The sequence below is a fragment of the Bos indicus x Bos taurus genome, chromosome 28 (genome assembly GCF_003369695.1).
Source record: "Bos indicus x Bos taurus breed Angus x Brahman F1 hybrid chromosome 28, Bos_hybrid_MaternalHap_v2.0, whole genome shotgun sequence".
Lineage (NCBI taxonomy): Eukaryota > Metazoa > Chordata > Mammalia > Artiodactyla > Bovidae > Bos > Bos indicus x Bos taurus.
The window spans coordinates 41,181,321-41,202,683 of record NC_040103.1 but is presented as its reverse complement, the minus strand read 5'-3'; the positions used below and the strand labels follow the sequence as shown (position 1 = coordinate 41,202,683).

The 21,363-nt window shown below is 34.1% G+C and overlaps 1 protein-coding gene across 4 annotated transcripts in view; it reads left to right on the top strand.

Annotated features, from left to right (window-relative positions):
• WAPL (WAPL cohesin release factor) overlaps positions 1-21,363 on the top strand; it is a 77,473-nt gene that overhangs the window by 46,962 nt on the left and 9,148 nt on the right. For all 4 annotated transcript variants that reach the window (XM_027531081.1, XM_027531085.1, XM_027531084.1 and 1 more), the window contains 11 exons: positions 8,432-8,527; positions 9,577-9,729; positions 10,000-10,136; positions 10,848-10,959; positions 12,749-12,976; positions 15,929-16,040; positions 16,391-16,488; positions 17,164-17,240; positions 19,773-19,948; positions 20,264-20,379; positions 20,598-20,762. In XM_027531081.1, the coding sequence (XP_027386882.1) occupies positions 8,432-8,527; positions 9,577-9,729; positions 10,000-10,136; positions 10,848-10,959; positions 12,749-12,976; positions 15,929-16,040; positions 16,391-16,488; positions 17,164-17,240; positions 19,773-19,948; positions 20,264-20,379; positions 20,598-20,762 (1,470 nt within the window). The remainder of the gene's footprint in view (positions 1-8,431; positions 8,528-9,576; positions 9,730-9,999; positions 10,137-10,847; positions 10,960-12,748; positions 12,977-15,928; positions 16,041-16,390; positions 16,489-17,163; positions 17,241-19,772; positions 19,949-20,263; positions 20,380-20,597; positions 20,763-21,363) is intronic.

Genomic DNA, 21,363 nt, shown 5'->3' with positions numbered 1-21,363 from the left:
AAGGGTCACTTTGTTGAGCAGTGTTCTATCCCATCACTCACCCCTGGTCAGGAACTGTTAATTGTTCTCTGCTTTATCCTTTTTCTATTTCTTTGTATAAAAACAAGCATAAATTTTCTTATTTCTCCCCTTTCTTATATAGTAAAAGGTAGCATCTATATGTGTACTTTTGCACTTAGTTTTCTTTTAAAATTTTTGTTTAGTAGTAATTCTTAGAAATCGCACCATGGAAGTTCATATAGAGATCTTCCTCAGAGTATATATATTTTTAACAGGTTTTTAAAAAGAAAAGTCGACTTTAGATTGTGTTTTTTCCTTGTTCTATTCTTGCAGATGTTCTTTATATCCTTCAGATTGTTTCTTTTTAAGATTATATGTGTGTAGGATACATATACACAAGTCTGGTGTTGGCAAAATTTTATGTATTTATCAGATTCCTATCATTATTCATTCCTAACTAATTTCAGTAGCATTTGACTCAGCTAATGTATAAGAAATCTCAAATTAGTTTTCAGTAGCTGGCTTATTTTCTTTGGTTTATCTGTCCTTGGCTGTTTCTCTCTGGACTGTTTTCAAATTTATATATTGTCAGGGATCCATCTTCCTGTTGTGGTATTCTACCATCTCTATGGAGTATTGAAGAATACGAATAGTAAGAATGGGAAGGGGAGGCAGTCAACATCCCTAGAAGGCCAGGCTCCAGAAGGTGTACTGCACTTCTGTACATGTATCATTGACTAGAACCTGGTCATATGCCCACACATGTAGCAAGAGATGTTGGAAAGTCAGGGCAAGCATGTGTCCAGCTAAATGAAGGGGAGATTGAATATTCTCTATTTAGCCATATTTCAAGATATTTTCAGCTTCTCTTTTTGTGTTTCTAAATTGGATAAGTCATCTCCCTAATACAACTGGTTCATTCTATATTTATTATATTTAGTGATAGTTTTACTTGTAAAACTGATGCTTGTTTCAGCTGATTTTTCTTTTTTTTGTTTTTGACTCCTGGCTCATCCTAGTATCTTTTTATTTTAATAATTGTTGAGCTGTAGCCTGCTTAGTAGTTTTCAGAGTGTCAAGTATTTTATTTTATGCTTTGTTATTTGGACTTTTTAGAGCTTATGCTCAGGTCATGCTGTTTCAGGGTGATATTCTGATGTGCAAGTACCTGTTTTATAAAGTTTTACTAAAATTTTTAGAGCTTATGCTCAAGTTATGCTATTTTAAGATGATATTTTGATGTGGCAATACCTGTTATAAAATTTTATAAAATTGTTACAAATTCTTTTGAAGGTACAACAGCTGAGTAGCAGATAAATTGTTCTCGTGGATAGGAGTTGACAATTTATTCATAAAAATAACTGTCTCTTGAAAGTTTTATCTGTAGGGTTTAATTGAATCAGGAAAAATCTTCAGTTCTACTCATCCCATGTACTTGTGGATTATACCTTTGCTTAGTGCTCTATCTTCACACTTCTGAATGTCTAGTTCTTAGCAGTAGAGACATTATTGGTTTTAGTTTAGGGGTAGGTGCAGTTTTTCGTCAAATTATGCCCTGAATATTTAAACAAACTAGGAAATTTTACTTTAAGGCTGTTTTGATCATAGTTTAAGACAATCTGAGATTATATCATTATGCTTAAAAGAAAGTTCTAAAGAGCCAAAAGGTACCCTAATCTTTGTGAAACTTTCTTCCTCAAATACTCTCTGCCTCTCCTGCCCATCTTAAACAAAAAGAAACCTTAAGAATTAAAAAAAAAGTGATATCCAGATTAATTTTCTCCCTTCTTGTCACTGAAGTGCGACACACGCACCGTTGTGCACTGTGGCACTCTGCTTTTTCAGAAGTCATTCAGTTGTAGTGCACGCTGACAGAGTTACTGCTGAGAGTGCAGTTGTGTTATGATATCCTTCTGTGGGTAAGGCTGCTCCTGCTGCTGCTAAGTCGCTTCAGTCGTGTCTGACTGTGTGTGATCCCATAGACGGCAGCCCACCAGGCTCCCCCATCCCTGGGATTCTCCAGGCAAGAACACTGGAGTGGGTTGCCATTTCCTTCTCCAGTGCATGAAGGTGAAAAGTGAAAGTGAAGTCGCTCAGTTGTGTCCGACTCCTAGCGACCCCATGGACTGCAGCCTACCAGGCCCCTCCGTCCATGGGATTTTCCAGACAAGAGTACTGGAGTGGGGTGCCATTGCCTTCTCCGGTAGGTAAGGCTGGATGGATTCAAATCAGCTTACTGTATTTGTCCTCATTTAGTACACAGTGCTCTTTAAAACTCAGAAATAAGTTTGGTACTGCTAAAAAGTTCACATGGCTTAAAAGCAGTTATTCCAATTTTTTCCCCCTTTGAGAGCCAGCTCAATAAAGAATACCATAATATTGTCATTTCTTCTTAGCTTTTCATGAAAAAACTCTTCTTACCTCTTTTTTCTAATTGTGATTCAACAAGCCAATTTGTTAACCATAGCCTTGCATTATAATTATAAAAATTGGTCCATTGTTTTTGTAGAAATTGAATTCTCTCTCATAGATAAATGCGTCATGCGCCATGCATCTGTCACTGGCATATTTTTTCTTTAGCTGTAACACAGTGTTACATTTGAGGTTCTTATTTGTCATGCCCCTGGAGAATTGAAACAAAGGAATAGTATGTGTTAGTATGTTTAAGATTACTAGCATTGATGATTCCAAATCTTTAGGATGTTAGAATAGTCTTAAGAGCTTTTTTACTTTTTTTGTTTGTTTGTTTAAGTATTCTTCGGAGTAGATTTCAGAAGAAATGGAATCCACAAATAAGTTTAACACTGAAAAGATAAGGAATCTAGTTAATATGATACATCTAGTTTTTAAACCAGAATAAAAATGAACAAGATTTAAGTAAGCCTGGTAGTGCAGTCGAAAGGACTCAGTTACAATTTAGCTGGCTTGCTGAGTGGTAAGAGGGGTTTTGTTTTCCATGAAAAGTTGATGGCTGTCTGGTGTTTTTGTAGGTACTGTACACAGTACCGTTTGTGATGTGTACTTAGGTGCGTGTGAAGTTGCTAGACTATTTGGAATGATGTCAAGAGCTCAGAGTCCGTGTTGGTTGTATCTTACCTCTGACCCGTGCCCCAGTGTGTCCGTATTAACCACATGCATATGTTTTTTTATTTTAACTTTTAAGTAGTAGGGTGTATCCTCAAATCCTCCTGCTCCCTATAATAAACCCTGTATTAACTTTGTAAAACTTTGAAACAATTAACAGTAGGGAACAACAGTTCTCATTGGATTCACTCTTTTAGATTAGTCTTTAGCATTAAAATGGCAAAACCTTGTCAAAACTTTTAAAATAATAGTGTTTACTAAGCCACCTTAATTCAACAAAGTAAATAAAATGTTCATGAGTGTATCTTTTGAATATAACTTGTATATTTATTCTGTATACTGTTAAGCTTCAAATGCTTTTCAAAGTTCTTTTTTTTATTGTGATAAAAACTACAACATGAGGTCTACATCATAGGAAATTGTTAAGTGTGTAGTAACTGTTAAGTGTATGTTAATTGTAAGCACAGTATTGTACTGTGGTTCTCTAGAATTTTTTCATGTTGCCTGACTGAAACTTTATACCCATTGAATAGCAACTCCCCATTTTGGCCCCTGTCCAGCCCCTGGCAACCACCATTTCTATTTTTATTGAGTTTGACTAGAATTCTTACAAGTGGAATCATGCAGTATTAAGTCCTTCTGTGACTGGCTTATTTCATTTAGGGTAACATCCTGAAGGTTCATATTATAGCATATGATAGGATTTCCTGTTTTTTTTTTTTTTTTTTTTAATGGCTGAATAATGTTCTGTTGTGTGTGTAACATTTTCTTTATTCTCTGTTGATGGATAATTAGGTTATTTCTACCTTTTGCCCATTTTAAAAAATACTGCATTGAACATGGAAGTACAAATATGTCTTCGAGATCCTGTTCTTAATTCTTTTGAATAAATACTTCAAAGTGGGATTGCAGGATCATATTTGTTGTTCAGTTGCTTAGTCGTGTCTGGCTCTTTGTGACCCCATGGACTGCAGCATGCCAGGCCTCCCTGTCTTTCACCATCTCCCAGAGTGTGCTCAAATTCATGTCCACTGAGTCGGTGATGCCCTCTAGCCATCTCATCCTCTGTCCCCTTCTCCTCTTGCCCTCAGTCTTTCCCAGAATCAGGGTCCTTTTAATGAGTCAGCTCTGCGCATCAGGTGGCCAAAGTATTGGAGCTTCAGCTTCAGTCCTTTCAATGACTATTCAGGGTTGGTTTCCTTTAGGCTTGACTGTTTTGATCTCCTTGCTGTCCAAGGGACTCACAAGAGTCTTCTCCAGCACCGCAGTTTGAAAGGATCAATTCTTCAGTGCTCAGTGTTCTTCTGTTCAAGTCTGTTGCCTGTTTTTCTTTTCCTTTTTTTTTTTTGCTATTGACTTATAGGAGTTCCCTGTATATTTTGGATAGTAATCTCTTATCAGACAAATGGTTTGAAGATTTTTCTTCTGTTCGGTAGGTTGCGTTTTGCACTCTTGATTGTTTCCTTTGCTGTGCCGCAGCGTTTCATGATGCAGTGCTAGCTGTTTGTGCTTGCTTTGGTTCCTTGTGCTTTTGTGCTTGTGCTTCATGGCAAGAAGTCATTAGTGTAACCACCGTTAAGTACCGCCCCCCCCCCCCCCCATGTTTTCTGGGAGTTTTAGCTTCAGGTCTTACCTTAAAGTTTTAAAAATATTTTTGTGTATGGTATAAGATGAAGGTCAAGTTTCATTGTTTTGCATGTGGATATCTAGTTTTTCCAGTACCGTTTGTTGGAGAGACTATCTCCACTGGTGAAGATAATTTGACCATATATATGTGGATTTATTCCTGGGTGTTACATTCTGTACACTTGGTCCATATATTTGTCTTTGCATCAGTACCCTACTCTTGATTACTGTAGCTTTGTAATGTTTTGAAATCAGGAAATGTGGGGCCTCTGGGTTTTTTGTTATTTCTCAAGACTGTTTGGCTATTCCGGGTCTTTAGAGAGTCCATGTAAGCTTTAAGTTTGGTCTGTTTCTATAGAAATTACCGCTAGGATTTTGACAGGCATTCCATTGAAGTTGTAGATCACTTTGAGTAGTGTGGCCATTTTAACTACTAAGTCGTCTAATCCATGAACAAAGGGTGTTTTTCCATTTCTTTGTGTCTTTTAATTTCAGCGTTTTGTAGTCCTCAGTGCACACAAATCTTTTGCCTCTTTGGTTAAATTTATTCCTGAGCATTGTATTCTTCTTGATGTTGTGAATGAAATTCCCTTCCATCTCCGCTTCTGATGTCCTCTGTTGGTGTGTATAGTGCAGCCTTGTATCATGTTGTTGTTCAGTCACCGAGTCGTGTCTGGCTCTGTGACTCCATGGACTGCAGCATGCCAGGCTCCTCTCTTTGTCCTCCACTATCTCCCAGAGTTTGCTCAAATACAACTTTATTGAATACATTTTTATTTGTTCTAATGGGTTTTTTTTTGTGTGAAATCTTTATGGTTTTCTATATACAAGATTATGTCATTTGTGAACAGAGAAAATGTTTTTTTTTATTTGGATGCCTTTTATTTCTTTTTCTTGTCTAATGACTTTTGTTATATGTTCAGTATTGTGTTTAATCAGTGAGAGTGGACATCCTTACCTTGTTACTGATCTCAGAGGAAAAGCTTTCATTTTTTTCACTGTTGAGTATGATGTTAGCTGTGGGCCTTTTAAAATATGACCTCTGTTGAGATAATTTCCTTCAGTTTCTGTTGTTGAATGTTTTTCATTAAAGAGAGTTGGATTTTGTTTAGTGGTTTTTCTGCACCAATTGAGATTATTATGTGATATTTGTCCTTCACCATAAAGGTGGTGTATCACATTGATTGGTTTTCATGGTTGAACCAACCTTGCATCCCAGGAATAAATCCTATATATAGTTAGGATGTATGATCCTTTTAATGTGCCGTAGAATTTAATTTTCTAGTATTTTGTTGAGGATTTTTGCCTCTGTATTTATCAGGGATATTGTTGAATTTTGAGATGAATTAGAACAGTATATCCCAGTCTGCTTTTTATAATAGTATTTGTTAACAGAGTATGTTTATGTCAGTTATCCCTTTTATTGCAGTCCTCTGTTATGTGAGTAGATTGTGTGTGTGTGTGTGTGTGTGTACACTCCAATTTTCTGAACTCAGACTTGCACATCATCACATAATAGTTATTATAATTAGTACTATCAGTGATAATACTTGTATACTACATACTGTTTCAGGCACTCTAATATGTGTTTTACATACATTCATTTAATCCTCACAACAACCCTTTTGCAGTAGATACTGTTATGAATGCTGTTTTATAGATGAGAAAAATATTTAGTAACAAGTAGCAGTAGAACTTACTATTTACCTGGATTTTAACCCACACCATGTGGTTGCTGTCTCTCCTTTGTAACTGTTAGGTGTATTGCCACTTGCAGTTAACTAGAAGGGGGTCTGTTTAATATACATCTATATTTTGCTATTAATTAAAAAGATTTTATTGGAGTGTAGTTGACTTACAGCATTGTGTTAGTTTCCGGTGTAGAGCAAAGTGAATCAGTTACACATATGCATATACACACTCTGTTTTAGATTCTTTGCCCATGTAGGCCGTTACAGAGTATCGAGTAGACTTCCTGGTGCTACACAGTGAGCTCTTACTTGTTTTATGTGTAGCGATGTGTATGTTTTATGTGTAGTAGTCCTAATCTCCAAGGTCTGTATAATTTAGAGCATTGACTTCTGCTGTTTTGTTACTGGTGGAAGCGGATAACCTTTATATTATCCAAAATATTCTTACTTGAAATCAATGCTTTTTAAAAATAAGTGCTTCAGGTTTGAGGCACCTATTCTTTTAAAAAGTCTGTTATCTTCCTGGGCTTATGGCTGTGCTTTGGGTATTTGAGGTGAAATGAGGGATCTAACAACTAGCAGGCATGTAAATTATATAAATATTGAGAGAAAAATAGTAAGGAATAGAGGTTTAAAAATTTATGTTGAGTCTGCTCTGTGTGGTTGTGCCTCACAAGGCCTGATAAGTCATTGCATAAACTGCTTTAGTGTACTAACACTGCATTACTTTATGCTAATATATAAGAATCCTAATGTGTTTGTGTACACAGTACAAGTGAGACTTTCTGCTTGATGTAAGTTTCACAGTAGATTCCTTTTCACATGAAGATTTTCTAATAAAATTAGTATGTGAATTAGTTTAAATTCTGTCTTTTGAAAAATCAGTTCTTCTGGAGCTTACACAGTTATTTTTGTCACAGCATGGTTATTTTGAAGAAAATATTTATATAAAAAGATAACTTTGTATGATGCTCAATTCCAATAATGTTACTTCATTGAGGCTAGTAAGGGAAGATGGTTAATTTTTTATGTAGATTTTTGGCCAGCCTTGAAGTATGTTTCTTTTCTTGTACTCCTTTGTTTTTTATATGTAATACTGAAAATACAAAGATTATTAATTATACTCTTACAAACAAAAAATCTCTAATGAGATTATTTGAAGTTTAAAGGGCATAATTTAACATCATTTTGTAAATAATGGAGAAAATGTTATCAGTCTGTTTAATCAGTTTCCTTTTGAAAATGAAGATTTGTTCCTTTTAATACAGATTCAATTCTGTGGATTTGATTATGCAGGCTCATAGTTATTTATACTCAGTTTTTAAATTCAAAGTGTTAAAGCTGAAGGGTCTTTTTCGTAAAGTTTATTGTATATTGATTTGGCAGTAAACTAACTTGTAGTAGGGTGGGGTGATTTACATCTTTATCCTACCCAGTATGCATTTTTATACATTTTGCATGTATTTTAGTATGTAGTACTGAATTAGATTCCACTGTGTTATGTAATATTTGGTATACATACCATATTTACCTTTATATAAAACCTGAAAAAAAAACCCTGAAAACTTTAATAATGACACTCATCTGGAAACACACCAGTTTCACCTAAATGAATAAGGACTTTTATCCCTTCTTGTAAGCTGGCTGATTTTCATTGTTGGAAGAATGTAGGGCATGAATCAGTAGTATGAGGAATAAAGAACAGGTTGAATTAACTGTATTGATTAGTAAGTTAATATGAGCCAAACAAGAGGTTTGAATTTCTTTTCTTGGTTGGTAATAGTTGCCCAGAACACTGATTGTTGATTTTGTGTCAAAATAGGACAGTGGCTCCATACCTGCCATGGCGTGGTAGGAGCATAATGGTAATATAAATCAGAGATTGTGTATCTTGGCTTCCCAGTTGGTGCTAATGGTAAAGAATCCAGTTTATATAAATTATTCTTTGTGATTTTTAGTTTTAAAATGTGACAGTCTTATAAGGATGCAGAGTAAGATGGAAATAGTTGATATTTTTCTCTTTCCTCTAGTCTCCTACAAAAGCCGTATATAATGCTAGACATTGGAATCATCCAGACTCGGAAGAACTACCTGCACCACCAGTAGTAAAACCTCAGAGTGTCACAGTAAGTGAACTGTACTCTTCAATTTCATGTTTGTATGAGGAATATTAAGCAGTTGCTATCTTCATTCATAATTTGAAAGTCTCTAGCTTTTCTGTTTAATAGTTTATTTTCAACTTCTTCACTAAAATTTAGTGATTTTAGTTTAATTTACTGGAAAAGTAAGGATTGTGGGCAGGACAACAGAAATTCTGGTGTTACTAGGTTATGAATGAAGGCCTTAAAAATACTGGACAATTCTTGATCCACATTTTATGGAATTTTTAAATGATGGAGAGCTATATCAGTATATCCTACACTGATCTTAAAGTGGCTTTGAGTGATTAATTTGTTTTTTAGAGCAGAACTTTTTTCTTGCATTATACTAATACCTTTCAATTCAAAACACATTTGAAAAAGATTTGTAGCAAATTATTTGCTCCAGAATAACTGGTAGGATCATGCATTAATACTTACAGACTAATAGTGACACCTCAGTCATATGGAGCTATCAAAGAATGAGTTCTTTATAGACAATAAAAAATAGGGATAGAGATCATCCTAAAATGTACAGTTCTCTGTCTTCTTGATATATTAAGCTCCTTTTAGTAGTATTAAACCATTATTGTGCATATTAGGTATTATTGTGCATGCTCTTATGGCTGATTTTTTTCTACCGTGAACTGTGGACTCCTATACTTTACAAGTTCTTTTGTCTATCTGTTGTTGTTTTCCTCTTCCTGTCTCTCCTGAGTTGTTTGTCAGTGCTATTTTTGTATGTCATTTTGGTTCTTTATTCCTTCTAATGATTCTGGACATGGATAACTAATTGTATGAAATGTTAGGTTGAAAAGACCAGAATAAGTTCCTGAGTGGTTCTTCTGTGAGTAAAACACATATAAGTCTTACCTGATAGTGCATGGAATTTTTGAAGTATCCCCAGAGGCCTCCCCCTACCTTTGAGGGCGAGAATTGGGGTTTTATTACTCTAAAGCTAAATTTACCAAGTAGATGAGATGTTACTATTTTTATATATTTATTTAGAACAACTAATTTAATACCTTTATTAATAGGTGAGGCTGTCTTCAAAGGAGCAAAATCAAAAAGATGATGGAGTTTTTAAGGCTCCTGCACCACCACCCAAAGTGATAAAAACTGTGACAATACCTACTCAGCCCTACCAAGATATAGTTACTGCACTGAAATGCAGAAAAGAAGACAAAGAAGTAAGCATCCATATACAGTTTTACTGCGTGTGGATAGAATTTTGTATGTAATTTAGCCTTTTAATGTCTTGAGCACATATCAGTAAACTGAAACTGAGTTTTGAACCATGAACTTACTTTGTCCTACTACTACCAATGTTTTTAAAGCACTTGTTGGTTGCCATCTAATAAACTTACTTTATACAGTTTTAAATACAGCAGAGCAAGTTCATAGATTTAAATATGCTACTTCGTAGTTACAGAAGAGGCGGACTTATTTTTTCTTGGCAGTTGTATACTGTTGTTCAGCACGTGAAGCACTTCAATGATGTGGTGGAATTTGGTGAAAACCAAGAGTTCACTGATGACATTGAGTACTTGTTAAGTGGCTTAAAGAGCACACAGCCTCTAAACACACGTTGCCTTAGGTAAGATCTTATTTTTATATTTGAAAATTGTATGCATGCTCCGCATTAAAATTTTTTAGCTCAGTGGAGCCAAACATTTGCAATTTTTGTTATCATAGGTGTAGGTTATAGCCAGTGATGTTAAAATGTGATTGATTTCTTTTAAGGGACTTGATCCTACATGGACTAAAGAAAGTTGGATGGTACAGCATTTTAGCATAGCATAGGCTTCAGTTTCCAGATGTTTGAAAGTGTTATGCCAAAGAATCTTTTCTTTTTTAGCGCCAGATTTTATATAAGCAAGTGATAAATGATTTAAGCATGTTTTGATTTGGATCATCTTTGGCATACTATAATGGTTTGAAAATCTTGGTTTGAGTGAATTATCCAGTCATTTGGAATATGTCCAATTATATATTTATACTTTTTATGGATCAGAAACATGGAAGATACCTAAGATGTTTTTGCGTTTAATGGTAGCAGTAATATAAAGGATACACTGAAGACAGTCGTGTATTATGTGTTTTTTTAATATAGCGTACCTAATCACATACTGTGCATCAGTGAGTATTTAATAAATTTGGTTTGCCCATGTGATCTGCATGGGCAATGCTTTGACACACATAAACCCCCAACCCCCGAGCATTCCGTTGTTTATTTAGGTATTATGCAAATTAAAACAAAACACACTAGCTATTTTCAGTCCCCTTCACCTAGTCTCTTTTCTTCCAGTGTTATTAGCTTGGCTACTAAATGTGCCATGCCCAGTTTTCGAATGCACCTGAGAGCACATGGAATGGTAGCAATGGTCTTTAAAACCTTGGATGATTCCCAGCATCATCAGGTATTTAAGTTTCTGGGGTTGAGAAGCATTATTTTAGAATTCTAGTTTATATTTACTAAATTTGTTTTTGTTGTTTAGTAGCTAAGTTGTGTCCCAACTCTTTGCAACCCCAAGGACTGTAGCCTGCCAGCCTTCTGTCCATAGGATTTCCCAGGCAAAAATACTGGATTGCCATTTCCTTCTCCAGGCGATCTTCCCCACGCAGGAATTGAACCTGTATCTCCTGCATTGGCTAGGCAGATTCTTCACCTCCACCAGTGAAGCCCCATATTTGCTAAATATTTAGAAAAACTTAATGCCAGGATTTTTTGCTTAATAAATCATTTCAGACTATTTGCTCAACATTTTTTCCTCCTTGTCAGTTTATACTGTTAACCATTGTCTGACATGACATACCTACCATACTGAATACTTAGTTCTGTAAGCATTGATTACCTTGAATCAGAAAGTACTTGGGGAGGAGGGGGGACAACTTTTACTACTTTGTGATATTAATAGCATGGATAAAAACTTTAGATATTAACATTTTAAATAGTTTGCTTGGATGTTGAATCCCATTGTGAAGAGGAATCACATCTTCATCTTTATTATGACTTGACACTTTCTCTTAAAAAATAGAGCATATTTACATATAAAAGTTAGGTTTAACATTTTCAAAGTTAGAAAAAAATCATTACTAATCATAAGTGGTGGTAATTTGAAATGGCTTTATTATATTTTTATTCAGGAAAATTATATTCGAAGTCTAGATTAGGTAACAGAATCTAATACTGAGTCTTCTGAAACTGAAAGCAATACACTTAAGCCCAAATGAAGATAAGTCAGTTACCAAGTTGTAGCAGGTTCAAAACAATGAGGAAGAAGAGAAATAAGAATTAATGTGCTTTCTTACGAAGTTATGAGAGGACCAAAGCATTAATATATATTCTTAGCAGCAGTGGATCTCTAAAGCCTTATTTCCAAACATATTTTGCTCTGTAAGCAGTTAATTAGAAACCTAGTTTGAATTTTAGAGATTTAAAGTTTAAATTTTAGATAGTTAATTGTGTTTCTGTGCATTGAAATTCATGTAAGATCAAGTACACTTCAATTAGATATATAGAAAAAATGTTTAAGTACAGAATATCCCAAATGTTGGGAATATTCTAACATAGACCTCTTTGTTCTGTTAATGCTTATCTATATCACCTTCAGTACATGTAGAGTTTATAAGCTGAATGTGCTAACTACCTGATCTGAATGATTTTGAGAGCACATGATATTAATGATTTTTTAAAAAAACTACTTGGTTCAACCAGACCTGATAGGTTTATTTTAAAGAAATGAGTCTGATATGTTTCTTCGAGCATCCTGAGTTTATGTATTAACACAAACTCAGCTGTGTTTATTTTTTTAAATACATTTACATTATTGATTTTAAATGGAAATTTGACTTCACTATATTATAAAGAGCAAAGAGTGAAGTATAAAGTAGGATTATATAGCTGAAAAGAAGGTCTTGTAAACTCTTCATTTAGCACAGAATGGCCAGAAAAAATATAATTCCACTTAAACACTTCTGAGACATTTGTATAGAGAAAGTCTGTAGAAAGGAAAATTTTAAGCTGTGGTACTTTATGTATTTATTGAAATCACATTTCCCTAGAATATTTTAAGAGGGAGATTTTCACTGAATAAAACATTTTCAAGGTTTCTAAATGTAAACAAATGTCAAAATAGTCTTTTGTTGCCTGAAATTGTCACTAATTGCTTACATTAACTTTTTTTCCCCTTTTTGGGTCTGTTGAAGAATCTGTCCCTTTGTACAGCTGCCCTCATGTACATTCTGAGTAGAGATCGTTTAAACATGGATCTTGATAGAGCTAGCCTAGATCTGATGATTCGACTCCTAGAACTGGAACAAGATGCTTCTTCAGCTAAGCTGCTGAATGAAAAAGACATGAACAAAATCAAAGAAAAAATTCGAAGGCTCTGTGAAACTGTACACAATAAGCACCTTGATCTAGAAAATATAACGGTGAGTTCCTTCCTTTGGTTGTAAAATGAAAATGTCAGTTTTTTTAAAATGTAGGAACTACATTTAGGCTACTAGGAACTTGAATTCTTAACACTATATGGGTTTTAGGAATAAAGATTTAAAGGATCTTAAGAAAGAGCCATATTCAGTGAGCATTCATTTATTTCAGAGTATCTCAAGATGTCTGATTAACTGCTGCAAGGGACCAAGACTCAAAAGGGGGATTCCTAGGCATGAACCCCTCCGTAGAGCAATGTCCCTCATACACAGGGTCATGGCCATGGCTATGCTTATGCTCAGTACAACTCCCCAAGTTTAAGATGATTATGTTGCTTTTGGTTGATTTTAGTTTTACTTTCCTCTGGCTTTTTTAAAAACTCGTAGAATCAAGAATATCCCCAAAGATTAGTAGGCCAGTGGAAGATAACTGGCCTTGTCATTTTGAAAAAATAAGATGATTTATTTATATATACTTGACTTTCAGACAGTTCCAACATTGTATAATTATTGGTTTTTCTACTGTCCACTAAACTGAAGACTGCAATATTTGCTTTCAAAAATTACAGAATGCTTTGTGCTAGCCATATAATGACTTATGATTATTGCTCTTCTTAGTTAAGGTAGAGTAGGGAATAGATTCAGGTAGAGTGGGAGTTGAGGGGGAAAGCAAGTTAACATTAAAAGACAGGATACAAAATTGACATGTATTTAGTACTTTCACTTACTAAGATTAGAAAATAGCTATTATGCTCAAGTGTGGATAAACAATCATTCTACCTCACCAAACTATTTGTATCCTAATTTTAAAATACATTCATACTTTTAATGTTAACATTTTTAGAACATATACTGTTTTTTAATGCTATAAAGGAATGTTTGAGCCTATAATTTTTATTTGCTGCATAATTGAATAAATACAGCTTTTAAAAATTATTGTTACTATCATCATTATAATTTTCTCTCCCAACATTTAGATTCTTTCCAGGCATTTGCTCTTAAATAAAGATGATAAACTTGCGTGTTGAATTTTTTCCCATCATTTATTGAATTTACTAGGATGGGAAATACCAGTATAATAACTGTGCTGTGTTAAGTAGTTAACTCACATGATTAAAACGAGAACACACAGTTGCTAATATTAGGATGCGGTGTGCCCCCCGCCCCCCACCCTTCAGCTAATCTTGGGTATTGTGTTCGTTTTAAATTTTAACAATAGACATTGTTTTGTACAGTGACTGTCTCCTACACATTGTTTTATTCATTACTCAACCTGTTCCTTGACATATGTTGCTATTCCTGATGTACCATGGAAAGATATTTTTAAATATTAATATTATAATATTAAAATATAATTCAAATAACAGAGCTCACAATTGCTGAATAGTATTCTGATTAGTGATTTGGTTGTGTTTTTAACTCTTTGACAACTATTCCAGTTTCAAATAAAATGTTTGAATTGTAGGCTATTTTAAAATAGTAGCATATTATATACTGAATATAGCCTAAAATACCAAACAGTCCTTTTTAATGCCTATAGAAACAAACAATAAAGTTGCTTTTTTGCATCAGATCTTACGAATGTTTGTTGTATTAATATCAAATTACTATGCCCTTTTCTTCTTAAGCAAAGAAAGCCTCATTAGTCTTCATTTTCACTGCTGTGACTCATGAGCTAACCCTGCCCAAACTGATCTTATTACATTACTCTTTCAAGGACTTAGAATGAGAATTGAGCAAAATTATATCTAGTTTTGTGGTGTTGAATTCTAGATCTGTATTTGTCACCTTGGACATCAACCTTGTTCTTTTAAAGTACAGAATAAAATCTGTAAGGTATAAAATAAAATCTCTTCTAAATAAGTAATATTAAGATTTTTTGCTGATAAGATCTGTTTTTTTGCATTTCTAAATATCTAATTTATATTCAGTTCAAAATGGGCCCGCAAGACTTAGTGTAAACTTGCATCTTTCAAAGCAGTAAGCTTTGTGAAGATAACCAGGTCTTTTCAGCTTTGTTACATTAAAGCATTTCTTTTGTTATATTAAAGTTCCTTTATTGTCACAGGAACCAAGTTGCCCTTTTAAAAGAAATTGAATTAAAAAGTAAAATTAATAATTGAAGGCAAATGAAGGGATGGGAAAAAACCTAGCCTGGTTTATAAATATGGCTCTGAGTGTTCTTTGCTTCCTCCAGTAGTAGTCCTAAATCATTGTTTATATATAATTTTGTCATAGAGGCCAAAGTATCCAAGCTGCTAACTCTGTAGTATAAAGTTTGAAATTGGTGAATATGAAACCCTAAAAAAAAAAAAAAAAAAGTAATTTTGTTCGGAATAGATAAGAAAATATATAGAACAGTAAGTAAAAGACAAGCTACTTTACATGAGTATAAAGGGAAGAATATTTGACAGGGGACTTACACTAAAAGAATTACAGGTAACTGATAAATATGTGAAAATAAGCTCATTTGCTATAGTTAGAAAACATAAAGCAAAGCATTAAGATACCAGTTTTTACCAACAGATAAAAATTTTGACACACCCACACCTTGTTTCTGGAGTATTTCTTCTTACAACCTTTGTGGTAAATTAATCCAGTGTATTGTTCTACAGTTAAATATACCCTTTGATTCGCCCTTGAGCCTATATGATGGTACCAGTATACATTTTATCGAACTAGCAAGTGATAGACTAAATAATGGATTTTCTCTGAAAACAAGCCAATGGATAAAAACACTTCTTTAGCTTAAGACTGTTCTGATACCAGTTTTAAACTAGTTTTACTTTTTTTTTTTTTTTTTTAGTTTTACTTTTAAAAAGCATTTACTATATTAAAAAAATACTGTGGGCTGGTAGCATGCAATTTCCTTTTTTAAAAAAGCAATCTCTAGAAGTATTGCCTCGGAATTACTACTTAGAGTCAATATTCATTAATGGTGCTTCTGATTTTCAGACTGGGCATTTAGCTATGGAGACTTTACTGTCCCTTACTTCTAAACGAGCAGGAGACTGGTTTAAAGAAGAACTACGGCTTTTGGGTGGTCTGGATCATATTGTAGATAAAGGTATGATATATTACACATACAACATTTTTTTATTTAAAACCTGAATATTCTGTTCATATATTTCAAAGAATAATTGCATCAGTTTGAAAAGATGTCTTCCTTTTAGTAGCATCTTCAAAATCTTTTAACTTTTAAAGAAAAGGCCATTAATAGTTTGATATTGGAAAGTTAATTCTTATAAATTAGAGTCTCATACATTTCAGCATCTCACTGTATAAAACTTAGAATAAGTGTTCAGAGAGGTTCCAACACATTGATAGCATGTATACAGATGACTTTTAATGTTAGTAAAGGGGGTAAGTATTGAAGTGATGAGATATGTTTATCTATGTCCATTTCCTTTCTCCTAGTGAAAGAATGTGTGGATCATTTAAGTAAAGATGAGGATGAAGAGAAATTAGTAGCCTCATTATGGGGAGCAGAGAGATGTTTACGAGTTTTAGAAAGCGTAAGTATGGACAGCTATTTGAAGAAAATGATCTAATCTTAAATGTGCTCTGTGTGTGAGACTGTCATAATTTATATATCTCTAGAGTTTCACTTTTGTTAATCCAAATTCAGATTGTAATGCAGTCTGTCTGTTTTTTGACTTTTATGAATGACTTAGTTCAATGTAGATTAGAATTTATGCTGCCAGTGAATTTCAGGATGCATAGACTATGTTGACCAGATTGGATTAGCTGAGTACTTCATGAAACATCTATGGGAAAATAATCTAGTGTGAATGAAAAGTTCTTGGCACAGATGAAATTCACATTGTTCCTTTTTTCTTCTGGAGTGTCAAGTACATTAAATAAACATCTAATTTTTTAAAGTCTAAATGAATCTACTTAAGAACTTTAAAATATTAGTTTATTAAGTCAGTGACAGCACTTTTCTGACATTTAAAGTGCTTGGTAGTTTATTACAATGAATGTATAGTACAGAATATATTAATGGTGAGGAAGCAGTTATAACAGTCGTGTTTTGATTTTGTAATAAAGCAGTAGCTCTGTTATTTTAAATTTAGAACATGTGGGTTGTTACTCCCTTTAGACGACAAGGACTAATTCTTCCTCATCTTTATGTCTTTTAGAGTGCTTTGTGTTGTGTGTGAACAAAATTTCAAAATTTTCCCTTTTAGGTAACAGTGCATAATCCAGAGAATCAAAGCTACTTGATTGCCTATAAAGATTCACAACTCATTGTTTCGTCAGCTAAGTAAGTTTTTCTGAAATGTCATGCTGTTTATTTAAAGCATTTGGATTGACTCTAAAGGAAGTGCCATTGTCAGCTTTCTCCATAAAGTACTTCTGTCTGTCAAGTTTTGTGAACAAAAAGCAGTGCAATAAGGTACAAAAGTTAGGAGTACAGATTCTGAAGCCAGAATGACTTGAGTTTGGATCTTGAGAACATCAGCCCTATAATAGCTCTGAACTTACAGGTTCTTAGAGAAGGGGGGTAATAATTGTGTCTACCTACCCAAGGTTGTTGCAGTAAAAGAATTAGTATATATGTTAATATATTTTAAGTTATATATGATACATATTTTAAATAATACTTTAATTCTAAAAAAGATTTTAAAATATCGTTTGTATATTGTATATAATATAGATTATGTACTATATATAAGGACTTAATATACATACGTAAAGCCTAAAACAATGCTTGGCATATAGTAGTAAGCATTAGTCCTTATTTTTATTGTAAATGAATTTTACTAGCTGCTTTCTGCTGTCTGTTTATATCTGTTTTCCCAGATCTATATGTAGCTTCCTTCATTTCACACTCTGCCAGCTTTCTTGACACTGGGCTAATGATATCACCTCAGTGTGTATAAAGTTTCCAAGTATGTCTCCAGTCTTGGTACTAGCTTATTAACAGCAGCTTCTTACTAATAAGTCTGTTTAGTTGTTGCTATCTCTGCCCTGGTACTCTGGCCTCTAGCCTGTCTAATGTTACACCACAGTGGGTTAACCTTCCTCAGATTTTTGTTATGTAAAAATAATCCCAAACTCCCAAATCTGTGTGATTTCTTGTCTTTGGATGTATGTCTAAAGTCCTTAGTATCAAAGGCCCACTACAGCCCGACTCAAGTTTATCTGTTTTTTAACTTCTTGTTTTGGAGAATTTCAAACAGAGATAAGAGTAGACAATAATATGATAAGCCCCAATGTACATGCAGCTTGAATGTGATCATCAAACATTGGCCAGTCATGTTACCATGTATATATAACCTTATCCATTCCGCCCTCTGTGTTATTTTGGAGCAGATTACAGATTTCATATAGTTTCATCCATAAATACTTGAGTATATAATCTGTAAAAGAAGACTCTTTAAAAAATATAACCATAATAGCATTTTCATCTCTTAAAAATTAGTAATTGCTTAATATTATAAGTCCAGTCAGTATTCAGTTTTCCCATAATCCCAAATTTCTAATAGTCTCTAGTTCCCAGTATTCTTATTTTTAGTCTGTAGGTTTTTCCTCCATCCTGTATTTGTGAATTCTGTGTCATACTTAATACCCTTAAGGTATGTGTTCTAGTTGTTCTGTTACTGTTTTACTGTCTCACCAAAGAGTATTTGTGCAAGTTAAATTTGTATCTTATTTTTAAGATGTCTCCTATATACTTAATGACTCCTGACACATGCCTTCTAAAACAACGTTAGGAACCTTTGTAGTTAGGAACTTGTGTCAGTAGACATTAGAATTGGATGTTTGTAAAAGACCACTCCTCAGACTTTCTGAAGCTTTCAGTAGAACGCAGATAAATGCAAGGATAGTATATTGAATAATTAAACAATTACTGTCTCTTCTCACCTCCCAACAGATTTATTTCAGTGCTACTTAGGCAGTTAACAGTAACAGCATGGTAATCTTGGCGAACATCCCCAAACATCTGAACACATTGTTTTAAGTTAGACATGAATACCTTCCTAATTAGAGAGTGTTTTTTAAGAAGCAGCTAGAGGGGAATTAGACATAGTAGTTTTAAGGGTTTTGCATGGTATATAATACATGAAGAATCAACTCACAGTTCGTGGATTTCATCATTATCTCGTAGATATTAAGTTAATGGACTCAGTGATTTAAACAGAGTCTCAGAAATACTAGAACCACTTAAAGATTACATTTCGTTGTTACTTTGGGTAGTATCTTGTGAATCCTTAGATGTAGCTGATACCCTTGCATGACTGCCAGGAGACAAACATGTCAGTTAAATGACCTCATGTTTTTAAAAATGTTCATGAAGTATTTAGTATCTGTTTATACAAGGTTATTATGCAATATTAATATAAGTAATATTCTCTGCCTGCTGAGAGTTTACATTCTAAAGGACAAACATCTAAATGAAATTCAGAAGTGTTCAGTGTTGGCTTTTAATGGGTTTTACCTTGGGTGAGGTGGGGTAGTAGGTTTGTTATGTTGGAGAGATTGTGAAAATTGGGGACAGCTGTTGGTAGTATAAACTTTTGCATCGTTTATAATTTTCACTTTGCTTAGAAAAATTTATATTATAATTTTCCCAAAATAAAATTTAGCACCTAGTTTGATATCAGACATGTTTGATACATGATTAAATAGTTCACATAACATCTGGAGTAGAAAAAGATTAATTTGGCAGCCTTTATGACAGATTTAAAGCATTAAGGAAAAAAAATAAATAAAGCATTAAGGTCCAAGTCAGTAGTTCTTAATATAACTATTTTTGTTGAGCATAATAGTCTGTATTTTGTCTTCTCTTAAGGGCATTACAACATTGTGAAGAGCTGATTAAGCAGTATAACCGTGCTGAGAACAGTATATGCTTACCTGACAGTAAGCCTCTGCCTCAGCAGAATGTAACTAACCACGTGGGCAAAGCAGTGGAGGACTGCATGAGGGCCATCATTGGGGTGCTGCTCAACTTAACTAATGATAATGGTAAGTCGTATTTCCTGCATATCTTCTCATTGATAGATTATACAATATTACATGTAAAAATAAGTTAATTGCCTTGTTTCTTCTCTCAATGTAATGGTTTTTAAATTGCTGTCATGTAACTCACTTATTCATGTATAGATTTAACTGCTTTTAAGAGCTGTTATTTTTAGAACCTGCTTTGTGGCTTAGAAATATTACAGTCAACAATATATTTTAATAAAGAAATAACTATTTTTTAAGCTATATGTTTTTAACCTTTAATATCTGTGTTAATAGTTTGCCATAATTTCATCCTTTCCCCATTCCCCACTTCAGAATGGGGCAGCACCAAAACAGGAGAGCAGGATGGCTTGATTGGCACAGCCATGAATTGTGTGCTTCAGGTTCCAAAGTACCTACCTCAGGAGCAGAGATTTGATATTCGAGTGCTGGTGAGTTTGAGGGACTTGTTTCATAAATGTGTACTTGATCTAGTAAGATGATGCAAACAACATCTTTGTTTGGGAAGATCATCATTTTATATACTGGTTTTTAACCATGTAGATGGTAGAGCACTGGCTAGCTTTCTGGCTGGCTGTGAGAGACGTATATTGTGTTCATTTGCTTTTAATCCTCACCTGTGGTAACATGCATGTTTTCATTTTTGTAGGGTTTAGGTCTACTGATAAATCTAGTGGAATATAGTGCTCGAAATCGGCACTGTCTTGTCAACATGGAAACATCATGTTCTTTTGATTCTTCCTTCTGTAGTGGAGAAGGAGATGATAGTTTAAGGATAGCTGGACAAGTTCATGCAGTTCAGGCTTTAGTGCAGGTAAGCAACAACTTAAAACCATGACCCTTTGTTTGTTGCATCTGTCCAAATTCTTGATCACTTGCGTCTTCTCTCTCCCTTCAGCCTCCTCTATCTCTGATATTTTTACCAGTTGAGTGAGAGGTTAGAATGTGTACCATTACTTCATTTACTCTGCTGTTTTCAGCTATGACAGTCACTCATTAGATACTGTTAGCAAAAAGCAGAAATAAGGCCCATTTGTTTATGAATCAAAGATAGATTATTAACAACAAATTAGGAATTAACTTCTAGCCCATCTGGCTCAAGTCTTCGAGCATTTACTGGTCTGATCTGTGCCCAGGACTGTGTGCATTTGAATACTGGGACATACTTTTCAAAGTATGTATGTCTTTGGAGTAATTTCCTAACTTAGAAATTGTTAGAATATGTACTAATATGTTAAAACTGATGTCCCCAACTCACCCCACCCCAAACACTCCCTTTCCTCTCATTTATACTTCCTCCCACAGCTATATGTGAGGTTTTGGGGTTTTTTTGACAATGCTGGCATTACAGTTTTTATCTTTTCGCAAGCTACTTTTGTCATTTCCTTAAGTGACAGTAATAATGAACCATCCTT